The sequence below is a fragment of the Paralichthys olivaceus genome, chromosome 7 (genome assembly GCF_024713975.1).
Source record: "Paralichthys olivaceus isolate ysfri-2021 chromosome 7, ASM2471397v2, whole genome shotgun sequence".
NCBI classification, from domain to species: domain Eukaryota; kingdom Metazoa; phylum Chordata; class Actinopteri; order Pleuronectiformes; family Paralichthyidae; genus Paralichthys; species Paralichthys olivaceus.
Window position 1 is genome coordinate 8,346,274 of NC_091099.1, and position 19,639 is coordinate 8,365,912.

The 19,639-nt window shown below is 42.8% G+C and overlaps 1 protein-coding gene across 2 annotated transcripts in view; it reads right to left on the reverse strand.

Moving 5' to 3' along the window:
* Nucleotides 1–15,615: 15,615 nt before the first annotated feature.
* The window catches only part of trim44 (tripartite motif containing 44), a 42,247-nt gene continuing 38,223 nt past the window's right edge, over nucleotides 15,616–19,639 (reverse strand). For both annotated transcript variants that reach the window (XM_020078957.2, XM_020078959.2), the window contains exon 6: nucleotides 15,616–17,046. In XM_020078957.2, the coding sequence (XP_019934516.2) occupies nucleotides 16,962–17,046 (85 nt within the window). In that variant the 3' untranslated portion in view covers nucleotides 15,616–16,961. The remainder of the gene's footprint in view (nucleotides 17,047–19,639) is intronic.

Below are 19,639 nucleotides of genomic sequence, written 5' to 3' on the forward strand. Positions count from 1 at the left end.
GTTTAACGCACTTTAACTCAATTAAATTAAAATGTAGTTACCTTCTCCTATACAAGAGTGGATATACACATTTGACTCTGAATGCGTACAATGTCCTACATCTAAAAGTATTAAATAACTAAAGTGTATAAATCTTGTACAAACAATACTAAATGTGAATACCTTGTGTGCTTGTGTACAGAAGGTTATTCTGACTTATATTTTTAGTGGTGCTCCCATCATGGCTGACTTGAAATTGTGGTCACATACATGTGTCTTGTATAAAAAAGATGAATGGTCCATTATGAGAAGTTTCTGAGCTAAGAAGGGGAAAAACGGACAATTCCTTCAGGTATAAAAAGTCCCAGTTTAGGTCTACTACAAAGCCAATATACTGTTTAATGCACAGGAGATGTTGCAAAGCCATTCTGTGTTTGGATACAACTAAATAAGCTTTGCATGGAGCCAGCAGATAGCAGGTGAAACCACCTCCAGCTGATGGTTTGTCTTGATGGGAGTTAAAAGATGCAAATACTTGTAGAGAATCAAAGCAGGAAATACGTCTTTGTGTTGGCTCCGGGAATAAGAAATAGACACAAATAAAAAGAGATATATAGTCCCTACATTTTCACCTGGTGTCCATATACAGCTCAAGTAACTTTGACACAGGGTTTGTAATTTAATATTTAACAACCCAAATAGAGCACTGATACACAAACATACAGCGATAAGGGAGCGATGTTTTCTAGGAGGATGTCTGCACATTTAAGTTGAACTGAGTCAGAAGGGGACAGAGAGTGTCGCAGAATAAATACTTCACCTATCACACCTCCCCTCTTTATCATAGAGCTGCAGCTGTGTGCAGTCAGACAACCTTGTTTCAAACAAACCCCTTCTTTTGATAGCATGCTAACCTGGAGGCATGCGATTGTGACACGGCCCAATATCAACCCTCTTCAGCTCACTGTGTAATCACCCACCCGCTGCCTTATCAAACCCAAGCCTCGTGCAGACTCAAACTCCAGGGGAGGGGCGTGGCACATCAGTGGGATCTGTTAAAACTTCGACAAAGATTCCGGCGTGATAGCTTCTGCAGGGTCCCGGTGTCCGTCCCTTCCACTCGCTACCTGTGGGGCCTTATGTTTGTCTGTCATGATGAGTTCTGATGGTCTACGGCTGCGTATGTTCGTCTACACTTGCCAGATATAAATATTCTAATGATCCGTTAACAAAAGGAGTCTCCTCAAACCCCAAATACAATCAGTGCTAATAAAAACCAATGCTTGTCGAGGAGGAAGAAGATTTGTCAGTCAATATTAAATGGATTTTATTCTGCTCCCCTGGAGCTGTCATTAATGTTAATGCTGCGCTGTCTCACAAATGATACAGACTGATCCACGAACCAGAACCATATAATCTGTTTCTTTTGGGGGGGGGGCTCTATACACGGCTGCAAGCTTACAGCAAAGAACAAGGCCTTGACTCCATTACCGATTGCGTTTCAGCGATGCCCATCATTCAGTGTGAGCTATCTATAAACAGCTCAGACCTAATTAGCCACTGGCCAACAAATGGACTCATTAGGGTACATTAAACTCTAATATGAAGGTTGTTATTAAGTTAATCGCAGGAGAAACCCAATTAGAGGCCAAATTTGTAAAATGACTCTGAGGTAGCGAGATGATCTGATCGGCAAGGAGGAGGAGGGTGGAGGCTGTGTTTGTGTGTGTTTGGGAGGGGGGGTGTAGCAAACTGGGATGACTTTACCTGTGGGCGAGTGGTGGTACCGAGAGAAAAAAGAGAGAGTGAGATCTAGCCAGAGATGCAGCAAGAGCGTGTATGTGTGTTTGTGTGTAAACAGATAACACTTCCAGAGGAGGTGGGAAAGAGAATGAGTCGCCGAAGGAAGCCAGGAGGGTTGGATGAGGAAACGTCTGTGAATAAATAATCAGGAGAGATATCGTGATAGAAAGACATAGGAAGTGAGATGAGAAGCATTGTGTCCTTTAATGCCTTTACCACATATTACAGGCAAGCTGAAGGTGTCTGAGTCACACGAGGCTTTGCTGATGCATCATTTTATCTAACGAGTGTACGAAACGAGCGGGAGACAGTGACGGCTCCACTCATAAGAGCTTCAGGATGACATGTCCTTGTCACGTCGGACCTCTTTCGAGGCAGCTTGTAAAATGCCAAGGCCCCTACAGGGCCGGCATGGGCTGTTCATCGTGAGTCTCTTGACATTCATCTTACATTTTATAATCAGCTCTCTGATGTGAAGGACGTCTTTGTTTGCGAGAGTGTGCGTGTGTGTGTCAGAAAAACGAGAGCGGGGACACATCGAGGGACAATGCGTCAATAGTTTCAGCAAATGTTTCTGCCGGCCCCATTAAGGAGTTGACACGCTGGTGAATATTCAGAACGACACGCAAACAGCGCTCGGCTGACAACGCTGCACAATTACGGTCAGGCTTACGTGACCAGTCATATGGAAACACATGCACAAACTGTACTTGCAGAACTTTCCCCAGCGTGTGTCCCATCAGGGTTTCCTTCACACTACCCCGAAATGCATTAATTGAAACGTCATTCGATTATGTGATCAATGCCTTGTTCCTTTGACATTCGTTAGCACAGCTGACGCCATGGTGGCACTGCAGGGACATTAGATAGGCATCGACAATTGAATCAGAGGGAGATGGAAAGGGTAGCTTGTGTGTGTGTGTGTGTGTGTGTGTGACTGTCAATCTATAAGGCCCAGGCTGAGCATCAAATGAGGAAGAGATATTGATTTGGGATTTCAGAGGCAGAGGTGAATAACAATTTGAGTCAGAAATGCCTGAAGCATCAACAATTGCTTTCTTAAAGGTTGCATATTTTATACTTTTCCTGTGATTAAGTTTTGATATCCATAAGAAGATTGTTGTGGTTTTTTAGAACCAAAAAGAACATCAACATATTTTTACATCTCTGCTCTCAAAGCTCTCTCTGGAGCTCTGGTGAGAACAGGATTTGTTGCATCTGTCAAATGAGACTATTCTCTGATTGGTTGATGCAGGTAAATGATTGGAGGCTACTATTCCTTATTAGCTTATTTCAAGGCAGTTTCTAACTATTACAATTAGAGACGACATGAAAACATAGTACGTCACTATTAAAAACGTTCAATTACAGTGCTACTAAAGTAAAAAGGTTGTTGCTGCGCTCCTGTGCTCTTCACATTGTGACACAGTAAAGGTAATTCATTTATTGATTAAATGTGATGCTTTACTTTATAACATGGAAACATATTAGTTAAAATGGGGACTATACTCAGTGAGTGAAGAAGCTCTGAAGGCCACACCAGTCCATCATCACATCTGGTTTTTAAACAACAGAAGGCAATGTGTCATTTTCTCTCTCTTTAACATAGTTAGTCCAGATCTGTGGGCTGTGAGCACTCGGCAGGATGTCTTCCCTCTCATTGTGTCACAATATAAACAGTTGCTTGATGTGACTTTATATGATGAAGTTATTTTCACTGGAGTTTAAACAATGGCTGATTAGAGAGAGCAGATGCGCTCCATCAGCATGTCGGAGTGAGACTGTCCTCTATTAGGCTCCACTCAGGCACATTGGTGCTCTGAGCAAACCGAGGCAGCTGGGAATGTCATTAGCTTTGCTGCTATTAGGCCACGAACCAAAGCACTGGACAAAAATTTAAATTCTAACCCCAGGATAACGCTAGATGAGAAGTCAGGGTATCTATCCAGAGTTGTTACATATCATCGTGTGGGCAGCGTGAATGTCTAAAGCCAAAGGTCACTGCCACCCAACTATTGTGACATTTCATGCTGGATCAAAACTGTCAGCTTGCTGGTGATGCCAGGTGAGAAGTCAGGGCCCATCCATGTTGTAGCAGTGATGATATTTCACTGTGCTCGTGAGACTTCTGTGACAAATCCTAGGATTACAGCGCTTTAGAGAATTCATCCTCTGGGAACTTGAATATAAAGTGTGTATAGGACTGGGTGACATGACTCATTCATATCTATATTTGTTGTGATATAAAATATACTTTTCATGCCAGTGGTTTGTAGTGAACTCATTCAATATATTTGTTAGAGCTCAAGGACATCCAACATGTTTTGGTGAATGGCAATGAATGTAAACATAACTAGCTTGTTAACTTGTTTGTTTGAGTGACAACAGATGGTTTCAAACTGGTGTCACTGTGCTGCTGCAGGTCAGCAGTTTAGAACTTCCTGTACTTGATGGGTTTCTTGTGTTTCTTGTCTTCATTGACGTAAGACACCTGCTTATTTTACAACGGATATTGTGCAGCTGTATTTCCAGCTTTGAAGATCCAAACCATCCCTGAATCACAGGTGATGTGTGACCTAGTTTCTATATTTTGCGTGGACATGTGACTCATTTTTTAGGCTTTACATTTACGTATAAAATGGGTTTTTCCTCGTTTTCACCCAACACTTCTGCTGTAACCTAATGCTGTTAAAGGATTGTGCAAATGAGGGTTTACCCAAATTCGAACATATTTGTATAATAAAATGCATTGGAATTATTGTTATTTTGTTGCTGCAATTTCTGAGGTTGTTTTACTGCCCAGCTCTTTATTAAAGTACATTATTCACCTGCTGTTGAGCCATTTCACACAAAACCAAAATTGCTGACCTCATGATGAAAAGAAAAAGTTGAGGGTTTACCAAAGTGTTTTCATCCGTCCACAAATGTTAGTGACTGTCACCAGAGAAGTTTGCCCTCTGTTCCCTGCCAGCTTCGATTTCTTTTAACAACAAAGCAGTTCGACCATCAAAGTGCAATTAAATGACAATTGAATTATTTTGTTGTTCTACCTCTACAGTTCCTCTCTCTTTCTTCACCTCTGCCATATGTAAGAGGACCTTCACATTCAAGTTAATTACTCAGGTTCATTAAATGGGTTTGGTACAGAAGAATTTCAGTTTCGCTCTCCTTCCTGTGAGTCTGGGCAAACATGACCAACTGCACAGACAAAATCTAATAAAATATTGAAGAGCGGAATAGAGGAAGAAGGATAATCACAGATATCCCATTAATTGAGTGAGTGAGAGAGGAGGAAAACAATGGCACAGGAGGACCTGGGCCAGAAGGTCATGTAATGGAGCTGGGCCAGGAGGAAAAGAGGCACCAGAGCTCCCAGTTGGCTCTGCCCATTTCATGGCAATCATTTTGGTTTGGCCCACTGCCCACAGCCCGGGGCTGCCTTCGTTTAGCAGACCACCAACTGTCGCAGGTGGTTTTTTTATAGGCCAAACTGGGACACTCGTTCCCTTCCTCCCTGCCATGCTCTGGCTCTATTCTGCATTTTTTATCAGACTGCTCTGTGCTCCAGGCTATATTTGTCTTAGATAAAAAGACCCAGATTTGCGGGTAACATTGAGGGTAACCTTGAGAATATTGCAGCCGTGTGTCTAGGAGATGCCAGATTGAGCGAATATGCATGGGCCAATGTGCGTGAGTGGCACATGTGAGAATAGAAGGAGCAGCTGACAGCAGTTACAAACAGAGGAAGGTTTGCTTGAGATTCAGCCATCAAGTGCATAAATATAAAGACAGCTGTTTGAAAAGGGCGTTAAGAGGAGAATGAGCATGAAATCTCTGTCTTAACTACACTGAAAGTTATGGGTGTTGAGAGGGATTTTAGTCTGGGGCATGACAGACTGCATCATGTGTGCCAGATCAAAAGTGTTCAAGAGGCTAAAATAGGAAGGGAAGGCAAGAGGTAGCAGCAGGGCTGGCTGACGAAAAGGTTTTCAGAAAGGCCGGGACTGAAAGAGATTGTATAAGTGTGGGTGCAGTGCAAGCATGAAGTTTTAGGAGGAAGTTTGGTTTGAAGGGGTAAAAGTCTAGGGACCAGTGTAAGATCTGCAAGACTCAGGGTTAATAAGCAACAGTGCCATGGGGTTATGACTCACGCCTGGCTGCTCCGGGCTCTGATTGGAGGAGTACAAACAGGGGAGGGAGGGAGAAATAAGGGGGAACGGAGAGAGGCTGGTGGTTGGGGGGGAGCTCACTGGGAACCGGGCCTTTGATCACAGGGTGAAGGATTACCAGCTCAATGCCACTGCGGCTGGACCCCAGCCCCAGAGCACCAAGGGAAGTGCTCATATTCAAAATCTACCCCTTCCTCGCCACACATCTGTGATTCATTTATTGGCACATACGCAGACACGCACTCATAGCTCACGCACTGACAAACGCACACAAACAAACAAACCGCTGCTTTCTCTTGCCCTGTCCTTGGCGACCTGCGGGGCGGCGGCACACAGTGACACAGTTGCACACATACACATCTATACATCAGCCGGTGAAAGTTTCTAACCGAAAGACTGGGAAAAGAGGGCAGTCGTCACAAGCGTCTAAACAATTGCGAGAAGGAGGTAAAAGTGGAACACAGTTGAAATATAGGACATCTTTTGAAGTGCGAGGATAATGTGGTTCTGAGACTAAATACGTCTCCGACTGAGTGACATGGAGGGAGCCATTCCAATCCAAAAGGATGAAGGAGTGCCATGAAGCAACATGATTCACCTATAAACGAGTCCCCTGACAAGCACGGGACTTGGCAACAAAACACACCGAAACGTCCTGAGAATTTATTAGAGGTAATAGAAAGTTTCTAAGCAGTATTTGGTTGCATATCTCCCTGCCCTCTCAAGCATGCCTAGGGCTTATCCTGCTGGCTGATAGAGGTGTGTGTGTGTATGTGTGTGTGTGTGTGTGTGTGGGCCGATGGGGGTTTTCCTGGCTGTTGTTCGGAGGGAAGGAAATGTGAGCGTGGAATGAACATAGCTTTGATCATTTCTAATCCTCATAGGAAGGGGGGGGCACTTCTTCATGTCAGCAGGGAAAACGCAAATCCAGCGTGTAGGAGGACGGAGGTGTGTCGGTGCATGTTTGCATGTTGTGCAGTCCTGGTACAATAGCTTCACTCCACACACTTGAAATGGTTCTTGAGCTTCAAGAGTTTGCAGTGATCATTTCGGAGGAAGTTGGAGAACAACCCGTCCTCTGGAACATTTGATGAGGTGGCAAACTACCTTCCACAAATCCTCTGAGACCCAGCATGTGGTTCGGGTGTCGGCTGGGTGCAGAAAGCCATGGCCTCCGTCTTTTGTTTCCCTGCGGATAATTTAATCGAAAAAGTCTCATTAAGAAGCGTCGCTTGTGGTGTCGGGGCTCAAACACATGCTGGGCCTGACCTTTCATCATAAGAACAATTAACATGAATGGATGCTCGTTTAATCGGCCCCGCTGTTTTATTATCATTATCTTAATGGCAACTCATACATCACGGTTAACATCCTCATTCCCTGAGTTTTGCCCCCCCCCAAGTGACAAGGTGGGCACAGGGTTAAACGGGTGTGATTTGTGGCGAGATTTTTTAAAGCATCATCTTAAAGAGCCCACAGAGGACAGAGAGTACGGAGAGGGAGAAGGAACCGTCATTGCATGCACTCATTATCCCGCTCGGTTGTACACAAAAGGAGGAGATTCTGTACACAGGGTGATTATGACTCGAGTGCAGTGCGGATAAACAGATACTGGCTCTCAGAGGCAGGCGGGTTATTTCTTTCCCTCTCTGTCATCAGATAGGGCTTCTCAGCCAGGGCGTTCACATGCCGTCTCTTTCCCCATTATCTGCCATGCAGGCCCGAGGTGCTACAGATAGAGTGGTCACATCTTAAGTGATTATGTACATTTTCAGAGACCGACCTTTGTAGGCGACATCTCTGCGAGGGATGTGTGAGGAGGCAGAAAACAGAAGGAGGGAACTTTGTATTTATATGAAATTGTACAAGTGCATTCATAGAGGCGCGTTTGATATGCCGCCCACAGGTAGAGCTCGAAAGGCCACTGAGAAATAGTCTGGCACACACTCCATGGTCCTCCTGTGCACTGCGAGACCATGCGGGGCACTCGGAGGGGTGGTTAAAATTGGAACGCATTCATCTCAATCCCCCGCCTGCCAGCACTAATGGATGTTTGCCTGTTTTGGAGAGACAATGAAGCCCAAAAGACAGAAAGACAGGATATCCTGTGGCGTTCGTGGACATGAATGAAAAATACAAACACGTCTAATCCCTTTGTGCCACCGTGTGTATTATATGTGATTTAAATTCAACGACAGCATCTTCTTAGCCTTGAAACACGGAGCCGGCTTCCCACCATTGTTTCGCAGTAGCCCTGATGTGTCAGTTCACTGCTATCAATTCACGGAATAGAATTACTTTTCATTCTGCTCCATCTCCACTCTGTCTGCGTTTTCTAATGTCCCATATCCCATTTTCTCTACTACAAATAAAAGATGCATCAATGATTTACAGGAACGTAGATGCCCATGGCTGGAGTGTATTGAATAAACCTGATGCCAAAGCTTGTGGAGTGTACTTGTATTTATGCTACATCTACACATCATAATACATTTTCTATGTGAAGCAGCTGCAGAATCATCTGCCTTCATGCTTTGTTTGCAGTTTTTATTTCTGCTGTTTTCAAGCTTTTCAAACTGCAGCTCAGTTCACATGCTGTTTATTATGTTTCCCTCTGCCTGCAATGTATTTCCTTTTATTTCTGCAGTGAAATATCAGCCCTGGAGACCACACCTCTTACACAGCACGAGCAAATTCATAAACATGACACATCGAAATATGCATCCATCAAAAAAAGAAATTCACAATTTCTCTTTCAATATGTTTGATTTCTCCTTTTTAAGCTTATATGCTTTTAGAATCTAGTGAAGAGATGTCTTCTGGGATATTGTGGACTACATATTATCCATCCAGAAGGACTAAACAACACTGTAGTATTATGATTGTGGTCTCTCAGCAACACTATCATCATTTCAGGGCAGAGGAAGTGTTGATGTTGCTGCGGAGGCAGAAAGTTCAGTCTTCCCTCTTGTTGAATAGAGGTCATTAGGACGTCAGCTGAATACCTGCAAGTGTTGGTTCTATGTGCTGGTGCCTGGGAGTGGAAGTGGAGCAACACCAAAGAAATGCTAGACAATAGAAGAGGCTGAACAATTTCACATAAAACCACATAGTATTTCTTCTTTGTGTATTCTGTTTTATATTCAAGCTCCAAGTTGAGGGGAAAAGATTTTAAGAGAGATTTTTATTTGTTTTGAAAAAGCATAAAACAGCACATGTTAAGTTAATGTCTTATCATCACTGCATCAAATTAGGATCTGATACTTAAGCTGCTTGTCATCTTGGCTAAGTAGTCACCATGGGGGTCTGCAGAGGAAACATTTTGTGGAGGCGGGGAAAACAAGGGCAGACGGTAATACAACATGTCAGTGAAGATCTTACTGGAGAAAATCACATTTACTATACAAACTCTCACTGATATTGGTTTTCATCCGTGCTAAATATCTTTTAAATATTTTTATATTTCTGTCTAAATCCTGAGGACATTCAGAATGGCTGTGCTCATAAAGAAAGGATGCTTTTGTAAAAATGTGTGGTATCACAACTGCTCTTTAAATAATGATGAACTATACTTTTACATTTTTAATCTTAAAGACAGGTATCCTGGGATTGCTTTTTTTTTTACTGAAATAAATGTTTCCTCCATTCCTTCTCATCCTGGCAGCAGCTTCTGCAAACCTGAAGTTGAACATTTCTTTTATGTTACGCTTCATTAATCACAGTGAGGAAACTGTCCTCTGGATCTGACCCATGCAAACTATTTAGCGGCAGTGGTCAGCTGTGTTGCAGCTCCAAGGAACCAAATCCTGTCCTGAGGCCAGTGCATTAGTCAAGGGTAATGCTAGGTACATTCCATCCTAATACCTTGTTATTTAAGGAGTCCGTTAATGCGGAAACATCCCAGTTGGCCCATGTGAGGTTCAAACCAAGGGCTGTCTTAATGTTAGGACACAGTGCTAACCACTCACCTGACTAAATCTCACATTTCTGGGTGAAATTATCCCAGAATCCTAAACTCAGAATATCACAATGTAGGGAACAATTCTGCAAGATACACAGTATGTATTTTACAGATCCAAGACAACCTTTCAAACAAATCAAACTGTGGCATTTTGGGTGTTTTATATATAAATGGTCAAATGATCTCACTGGTCCCCCCCCGCCCCCCCAAAAAAACAAACCCCCAGCTGCTTTTGATTTATTTAGGATAATTTGCAGGGTAGAAGCTCTGGTCTTTTCCAGAACAGCCTGATAAATGGGGGCCACTGACACTAAGCTACTTACAGCTAGAAAGCTATTTGTACAACAGCAGGCGGTTAATTCTCGTGGACGGGTTGGTGGGGTCTACAACTTATGCACAACGATAGCGTTTGATCTCGCTGTATCAGAATTGTGAGAAACAAATAAACTGAATGGATGGGTCCCTGTCTCTTTTAAATTGCTTTTAATCACACGCGAGGCTCCGAGTGAGCTGTCGCCGGAGTAAATCACTGAGCTCCTGACATGTTCCAAGAAAAAAAGGGCGATAAAACCTTTGTGATACATGTTTCCTTGGCTCTGAAACAACCTTCCATCGACCATCAGGTCAGCTGACTCAATTTCTGACATTAAATCTCATTTTGGAATTTACGTTCATGAATTCTTTTTGCATATGAAGATGATATCACTATCCAGAAAGGAAGCCAGAGTTCCCTGGATAGGAGCGGTGCCATCTTGTGCCGGTGATGTAATTTGGCGCCAGGGTCTGACTAGAAGCGATCTAGGGATGGAAATGAGGTATCGAAGTTTCATCAATACATGTACTCGACCACTCGCAAATCCAGCTCAGCTGTCAATCATGATGTTTCACCTTTCTATAGCATCGAATTAGCAAATAAACGGGCACTTTTCAGAAAAATGTCAACTTGAACGTACATCAGTGTGACAAAAAGTACCTTTGTTCTGTACACTGACTTTAGTTTGGTCTATATCCCATCCACTAAGAAGCCACCAGGGGGCGATCAAGATGCTTTGGCTTCACTTTTCTCTTATTATAGTGTCATATGTCATGATCTCTTCTATTTCATTTAGAGGGTTCTTTAGAGCTTTTTATTTATAGCTTTGTGATTATGTCTAGAACAATAATCAATATTAAATGTTTATTATTATAATTAAAATGATAATTTTTATAAAGTGTGCCTGTTTTAGTTCAAAGGATATCACAGTATTTTAAAAACTGTTTTCCAGCCACTGGCGAGATACGCAACCAAGATATTTGACAGTCAAACCTGATGAAGACAGCCATTCAAGTTTGACAGTAGACTCTGTCCCTGATAAAACTACTAATGCTATCCACCTCATCAAACATGGAAGCATGTATCTAATCTCACAGCCTTGGGGCAGACCCTGAGGCCAGACGGCCGCACCCTTCCTCTCCTCAGGCCAGGCCAGAGCAATTACGACTGCTGCTTCACACACAGACCTGTGTCACAGACGCAATTAACAAGCTCCGGAGGAGCCTGGGCAGGCAGAGAGGGACAGACTGTGTACACAGCATGAATGATGAGAGGCATGAGGACGGATGGGGAGGGTGGAAGAGATGGAAGGGAAAACAAGAGTGGATTGCATCAGGCTGCCAGGGCTTTGGTGAACAGTCAGTGTGGGTGGATGGCAAACTTTAGTGAAAGCAAACACATCGAGAAACTTGTTACAGTCATTCTTTTTTTGATGTCACATGCATTAAGAATTATTTCTGTCAGCAAAAAAGAATGTGTTGATATCACATTGTGGACACATTGTCTTCACTTCAGTGTTCCTCTGGGCAGATTTTGGAGCGTGAATCAGCAAACACTTCACTTTGCCGCCCTCATTCTCTGCATTCTACATTCATCCTTGTTGTGAGGATGATTCATCATAGTTGTGACAGAGGGTGTATATTGTGTTAAAGCTCCTAAAAGCAACAGCAGAATGTGTTATCTAGGTGGGATTTTATTCAGAGGCACGTTCCAATGTCAGCTGCAGGAAACCGAGTGCCACGGAGTCTTTCCACTGCATCAGGATCACCAGGATCTCTATTACCTTATGTGACCAATTTTTATGTCTCGTCCTTGTGAGTTGAATTCTGAACTCAAATCCTCATTCTAAAACCTGGCATACGCTCATCTGCTGCTCTTTAAATCCCAGCATCCCCTCAGTCTCTTCTCTTGCCACTCCACAGTTCCTTTACTTGCACACGTCGGATGATCCGACAGGAAATGATTGTGCTGCGGATAGAGCCAGAGGAACTGAGATGTCTTTGCTGACTCTGGGATGAAGGAGTGATGGAGGCTGTCGAGAGGAGAGATGGATTCTCCGGCCTCTCTCGTCTCCACCCAGTCATTGTTCATAAGCTTGAGCTGCCAGACTGTACCTGCCCCCACTGACAGATGCCTCCTGTCAGTCAGTCTAGGCTGGTCCAAAACCTGCAGCGCCTCCTCTTCAGCTGGGAGGAGATTACAGCCTCGTACACACCACAGTATTAACGTACGTGGTTTTTGTGATCCAATCACAAGCAGACAGCTCAAAATACCGGTGTGATCAATCTGATCATGCCAGACAACATTCAGACTAGGTCTTCGAAGACCGAGTGAAAACAACATAACTTGATGTATGTGTGTATTTACATAAAGGGCGAGAAGTGAGATCCGATCAAGAGACGCATGTTAAAACCAGGTGTGACTGCAGACACTGTCCACTCTTTAACACCAGGTGAGGACGTGCCTTCTGCTTATATATACATATTTTGTATTCCTTATCTTTAGCCCTTTGTTGAACAATATAAACGAAACGAGTTAGCGGCTAGCTAAATGAGCTGGAGTTAGCAGCTAGCTAAAAGAAAAAGCTGCAAGTTGTTAGTGCAGTTTGAGACTGAAAACACTAACAACAAATGTAAAATCCGTGAGTCAAGTAATGTCATGTATTTGGTTGCGTGCATCTTCTTTAATCATCTATTTTATGAACCTCGGGGGTGTTTTCAAGCCCCAGTCTTTTTTCTTTGCCCACATTGTAATTTTACCCACACACCCACCTCCCACTTTGTATCCATAATGCATGGCAAACATATCAGAAAGGCACATAACCACACCACAGAGGATAAGAGTGTTAAATTCAACAGTGATACTATCTTGCAGTCCTCATAACGCTATGTGTGATAGTGTAAAAGTCATCTCTGGTTTCAGTTCAGTGAGATGTTGAACCCAAAGCAAACAGAGGAAAATAGAAAGTCCGTGGCCATATCCCTTTATTTTGTGTCCGTGTGTGTCCGTGTGTGTGTGTGTGTGTGTGTGTGTGTGTGTGTGTGTGTGTGTGTGTGTGTGTGTGTGTGTGTGTGCGTAGAGGCTAAGGGGGGGGAGATGAATAAAAAAGTGCATTTACTGTGAGACAAGCAATACATTCTTTTGAATGGTACAAGAACATGCAATCTGGAACAGAGCTGTGGGTCTCTGCAAATAAAATGTCATTTTTCACAGGCTAATGCACAGCCTCACAAATCCTCTGAAGCAAACACATATAGACATACACATCCTGCACCCCCTCCACACACACACACACACACACACACACACACACACACACACACACACACACACACACACACACACATCTTAGGGAAATGTGTGGTTTTATGAAGACAAAATTTTGGTTTCCCTTGCAGCTTGCATGCTAATAAACAGAATCATTAAGGAGTCTCATGGTGGGCTGATGTGTGGTGGAGCCGTTCCATTACTGTGAAACCAGAGCCTTCAACTGTCTTTTAAATGATGGCAGAGAGAAATAGGCTCCATTAAAGGCAGCAATCAAAGCTCCATCACCACTAGCAAGCATGTCACGTAGCTAATTCAATCTCACAACCCATGAAGCAATTAATTCATGTCAATACAACTGCACAAATAATGTCTTTTGCCCATCAGTGGAGAGGAGGTCTTACAGCTATGCTTGTGTTTACCCGCGCATCCTTGTGACTCAGTGAAGTGAACCTGGAAGAGCAGGTGTAATTGGGTGTGGAAACAAAAGGGGGAACCTCGTGGTCTCCCAAGCTAAATGAGATCAGACAATCTTTTCCCCTACATTTCCTCCCTCGACAACAGGCGCACTGTCCCCCACCTCAGGTTTGTTATTATTTCTCTGATCTGTTTGGGCTCGCCGACAGATGACAGGATAATGATTATTCGCTGAAACCAGCCTCTCTCTCCATGCGGGAGCTTGTATCCGGCTTCACAGCAGCACAATGTCGTTTTATTTCTTCGCTTCAAATACCGGCTTTAAAATCATTTTGATGGTACACAAACATAATAGGAAGAGCGGCACAGTACTCTGGAAATGCTTGGAACTGGATTATGCTCTGGTGTACTGTGCAGGAACATTTGCAAGGTTGCTTATGGCATGAGTCTCATAACCAACAACCAGAGCCAGAGCTATGAGCAAGAGTTAGCTAAAAGAAAAAGCCATCATGACATCATGGCAGAGCCAGAAAAGAAACTTAGGAAGACATTGATGGAGGAAGGAAAGAAGAGGACAATCGGACAGGGTTTTACTCTAATCTCAGATTCCCTCCGGTTATCGTCTGATGATGAATTAGCCTCTGGGGGCAATGGAGAAATATTTTGGAGCTTCGAGTCCACCTTCCATTCCCTGTTCAACGTTAACAGTCTGGCTAGTTTCTTTTATCGCAGTCGAACATCTTTCCACAACAACAGTGATACTTTTTGGAGGTGATTTAGGTTCAGACGACATTATGGCTAATCTCTTTTTACAGCTACGTGCAGATGGATTCCGTTAATTAAAAAGCTGATAGCCAATACATTTTGGTTAGTGTGCAAACTAGAAACCAGAAGTTTTCCAGCCAAAAATCATGTTCCTCGCCTACAGATTCTACATATTCACAGGCATTTGATAGAGATCACTTGTTGACGAGAGCTAAATGAAGCACAAGGATGTGTACAATCCTGTCACATTAGCCCTTTTTAACCACACCCTTGTCAGCTGACATGGTTCTTTGGCTTCTGATGTGGCCAGTTTCTTTTCAGTCAGTTTGCTAACAAATGTAGCGAGCGAGGCTCTTGTGTTTAAGATACTGAAAAAAAACAGGAATTGTGCCTCCCACCTGTAGGAAGACCTCAAATGTAACCAGGAGCGATTGCACACGAAAGAAAAGTAGAAAATCTCTAATGGGTTTGAGAGCTCTCTCAGGTGTGAAGCCAATATATGCTTCTGAGAAGGCAAGAGAGGGAAAGTGAGAAAGAAAAACGAGCAGAGGTGAGACAAAGGCTTTCTGATTGTGGCTATGGGTTGATGAAAAGTGGGTTCTGGCTGGTGTGGTTCTGCAGGCGTGATTCCAGTCTGCATTTAAATGTGTCTTAAGAGGAGCAGAGACCCGGAGGAGTTATCTTGCTCTGGACCCCTTTGCTCCCAGTCGTCCTATTCCCAGTCCTATCTGGATGGTTTGCTGCTTCGAATGTTGATGAAAGAAAAATAAATCCTCCCCTTGCCGAGTTCCCTCTTTACACTCCTTCTCCATACATCGTCAAATGTCTTTAAGGTTTTCTGATAATAGTGTTGAGGATGAATGATAGTTTTCACTTTTGCAAAAGAGAAAATAATGGATTTTATTTTGTATATGCATGAATATCATCTTCAACACCCAATGTAAGAAAGAGGCTGTTTATTTATAGATTTCAGACAAAAATAGAAAAATGGAAACAGGAGAGAGAAACATCAGACAGTCAGACTCTTTCTGTTGTTACACTAGAATAAAGAATGATTTCAATAGGCTGTTGACTCACGAACATTTCCCTTGGGTATGTGTATACAACTCTCAGTGCATCTTAGTGCAGTTCTACAGTAGGAAAGTCATGTTGTTGTCAAATCCGTCTCGCGTCTGTCATTTTTTCAACCCCGATTAGATGAAACTACACCCAGTTGTTTGACGAGAGCCTCAAACGACCCACGGGAGCCTTCTCTCTTTAACTCTACCTGATATTGAAGAAGGCAGGGTTTCAATCTAACTGAGATTTTGAATTTAAGGCAACAGAATCAATCACATTAAAACAAACTGCTGAAACAGGCATTCGCGGTGGTACAAGGTAGGAAGTGTGTGTGTTAGTCTGGACGGCGATCCGTCATAAGCTGCAGATTGGCTCGAGAGTAATGGGCCTTTACATTATAGTGCACTGAAAGCTGATACTGTGAGAGTGCTATTTTGCACAGTGAAATTACAATTCGATTTTTACCTAACAAAGACTCAGCAACATTTACCAATCAATGAGTGTCAAAATGCACCCCACTATGTTTCTGATAATAGATCTGACAGGAACAGAAATAAGTGCGCACAAATCTTCAAGCATTAAAATTGGCAGGTAACCGAAGGCAACATGATGATAGAAAGGGAAAGAAATCGTGGGAAAAAGAAAAGAATTATACCCAATAGAGCCATATCAAAAATCACCTTTGTGGTTTAAGACATTGTGGCGTATGAAAAAAAAATATTTTCTACGTGTGAGAGCATCCACAGTGGTTGTCACAGCAACTGAATCAAAACGATACTGCGAATAAATGAAGAGTGAAGCATACCATGTCACAGAATTTTCCCATTTTCCTGACATCTGTTGGGCTCAACAGACGCTCCGCTCAGCTGCCTGCCCAGGCTTCCTCTCCGGCTCAGCCAGGCTCACCAGTAAAGCCTGGATCTGACTGGCTGTGGAAATTGAGCCTGATGATAATTGATTGCACATAAGTTGTGCGCTTCAATTAAAGAAAGTTAGTAGCTAGTGGGGAATTAAAAAGGTTTGAGAGCAGAAAGGACAGGGCCATCCATATTTGTCACAGCAGCCTCCTTCAAGGTCAGGCCACTGCCAGCAGAAACCAGGGAGGGGTGGTAATAGGGAGACGGCTGACAGAGCGAGGGCCAAGGCTGACAGCTTGGCCGGACTGACAGCTGGCTGAAGCAGACATTGAAGGACAGGTGGATGTAGTAAAGAGTCTGGAGTGCTGCTATCAGGGGGCATGGTCCATGGATGGTCCAGAATCATCGTCTTCCAAGTCCCGTGGGTCGAGGGGGGCTGCCCTTGGCTCTGGAAACCTGGGAGGAGAGGAAAAACACATGACCATAACAAAAATGGCACAATGGAGCACATACCTCCAACAAGGCCCATTTAATCAAGCTGCACCACAGATCACACATTAATATAATCCAGTGTTTTAATGTGTCAGATTGTTTTCATTAATGAATTTTGAAAATGATCAAAAAACAACAATCTTGCAAAGTTAAAGGAAACGAATTCCTGGATCTGCACCAAAATTGAATGGGATCTTCCCAAACTCATACTGCATCCATCCAGCACGTGTTGTGTAAATCTGTTCAGTTGTCGTGTGTAATCTTACAGACAAACATGCAGACCAACACAGGTTAAAAACACAACTTCCTCGGGGGGGGTAAATGCATCTGATCACTTTCAGTCCTCCAATTCTCCTCCTGTTTTACAAATAAACACAAACACAACTCCCCCACCCGCACACAAACACACACACACACACGCCCTCCAGCACGAGCACATAACATGGAAATATAATAAACCTTGGTGAAATGTAATCAGTTTCAATCAAGCTACGTCTTAAGTAGAAATCATCCATTCTGTCGTTTTTATATTAGCAGTTCTGCGGTGACAGAGACAAAGTGAAAACTAAACTGTAGGGACCTGTAGCAATCCGAGCCGGGGCTGATAGATTCATTTCCACTGGAGACAGTCTACACTAATCATATGCTCTAATTGGACAATGTCGTGCAGGTGATAGAGCACCGTTATTTGAAACTCTTTCCTGCAGCTCGTCTCTTTCTACCCTCCATCTTTCTCATAATGATTCCCCCCTAAATCTACGCAACCACATCCATTTTCAATATGACTAAGCATCAGCATCTTTGTAAACACACACTTGCTGTATAGAGATGCTGTTTAATTCAATGAGATTCAATGCATCTAAGAGGAAGTGCCATCATGTCATTATTCAAAAGTCTCTTCCTATGACCTTGGACGGTTTGTTAGCTTTAGAATTTACTGTCATTTAACTCAGCAAATATCCACAAAAAAGAGATTATTCCGTATATATTGATGGTGTCAAACTGTTTTATAGATCACAACCTGGAGTAAAGGGAAAGACCACCCGATGTTTCTGCTTTAAAACTGATATTAAAGAAACTTTTAGTTCAGGGTTACATTTGATGTAATTATTGGTTCAGCCTGTGAGCAGCAGCAACATTTGACCAAAGCTTTGTTCACTGGTTATTACATTTGACAGGAAAGTGGTTCGTGACAACCATTCAAGATAATAACAGGTAATTTTTATGTCTAATTTAATGGAGAAGCACAAAGAGCTTTTGCAAAACACAGAAACATAGAAAGTGAATGGAGCGCTTCCATGAGCAGTAAGAGTTGAGATGAGGTAGTTAGCAATGATGCTAAAAAGACAGTTCTTCAGAAGGTTTTCTAACTTCTAAACAAAATTCTTATAAAACAAAGAACATAGAAATGACCACAGTTATTACGATACATGGGGGATTACGAATGTCACAACAAAATAACTTCTCATCTATCAAACAGTTGTTTAGACAAAAATATCTGATAAAAAAAGAAAGAAGAAAATTCCAATATCATAAGTCTTTACAGTTTGGTTGTCCCTTTCAAATGAAACATCTGTTATCGAGAATAAACTTGGAGTCTTTTTAAACATGTATACGAACTAAACAGCAACACAGACCATGTAGTATTATACATTTGTTGTATATATCTAAAATAACTCCAGTAACTACAATAAGGGTCACCATAGAGATGCAAGAAAATTATTCCTGAGTAAAAGATTCTTCAGCTTTTAAAGTAGTTAAACTCAAGCCTGCTGATTGTGTGTGTGTGTGTGTGTGTGTGTGTGTCTGTGTGTGTTATCTGATGGTGATTAACTGTATGTGTGTGTTTTCATCTCTTATCTCTCTGTTTTCATCTCTTATTTCCATCCATTTCTGCCTCTCTGATGCGTCTCCCGCTCACTTGTTTGATACTGTTCCACCTCCAACATCTCCGTTTTTCTGCCACATGCAGCACAATCTCCACTCAGTGGTTAATACACAGAGATATTTCTCTCTCTCTCTGAGTATTTCTCTCTGACATACTTCTGGTGGCAGAAACAAAGAGCTGCTTCCTCCTCCTGCACATCCTCAAGGAGCACATCAGCACAACACAAACTCACAACGGTGGCATCTCATCAAAGAGCTATCGCAAATGTATGTTATAACACTTGTGTATAGCTATGAGCTGAGTCTTTTTAGCCTCTCAACTCCAAAATGCTTAGAGGTCAAGCTATAAACAACACTTTCAGGTTTTAATAAAGCAGCGACAACAGAAACACACATATACACACAACTTGGCATCAAGTGGCAGCTCACTGACTGCCCAAAGAAATGACAATGTTGGATAAATACCATTTCCCTTAAATAAACAGTGGAGACATGAATTTTTCAGAAGTGCTTTTCTCAATCAAGTTCTTGGCAGTAGTTACCACCTGCCCTTTCATCCACAGCACGATTTCATGCAGCGTTCAAACCGTCTACAGCAACCCACACACTGTTTGCTCTCTGTTGTCAACACAGCACACACAAGGCTGTGCATCGAGCTAAAGCCCGGCGT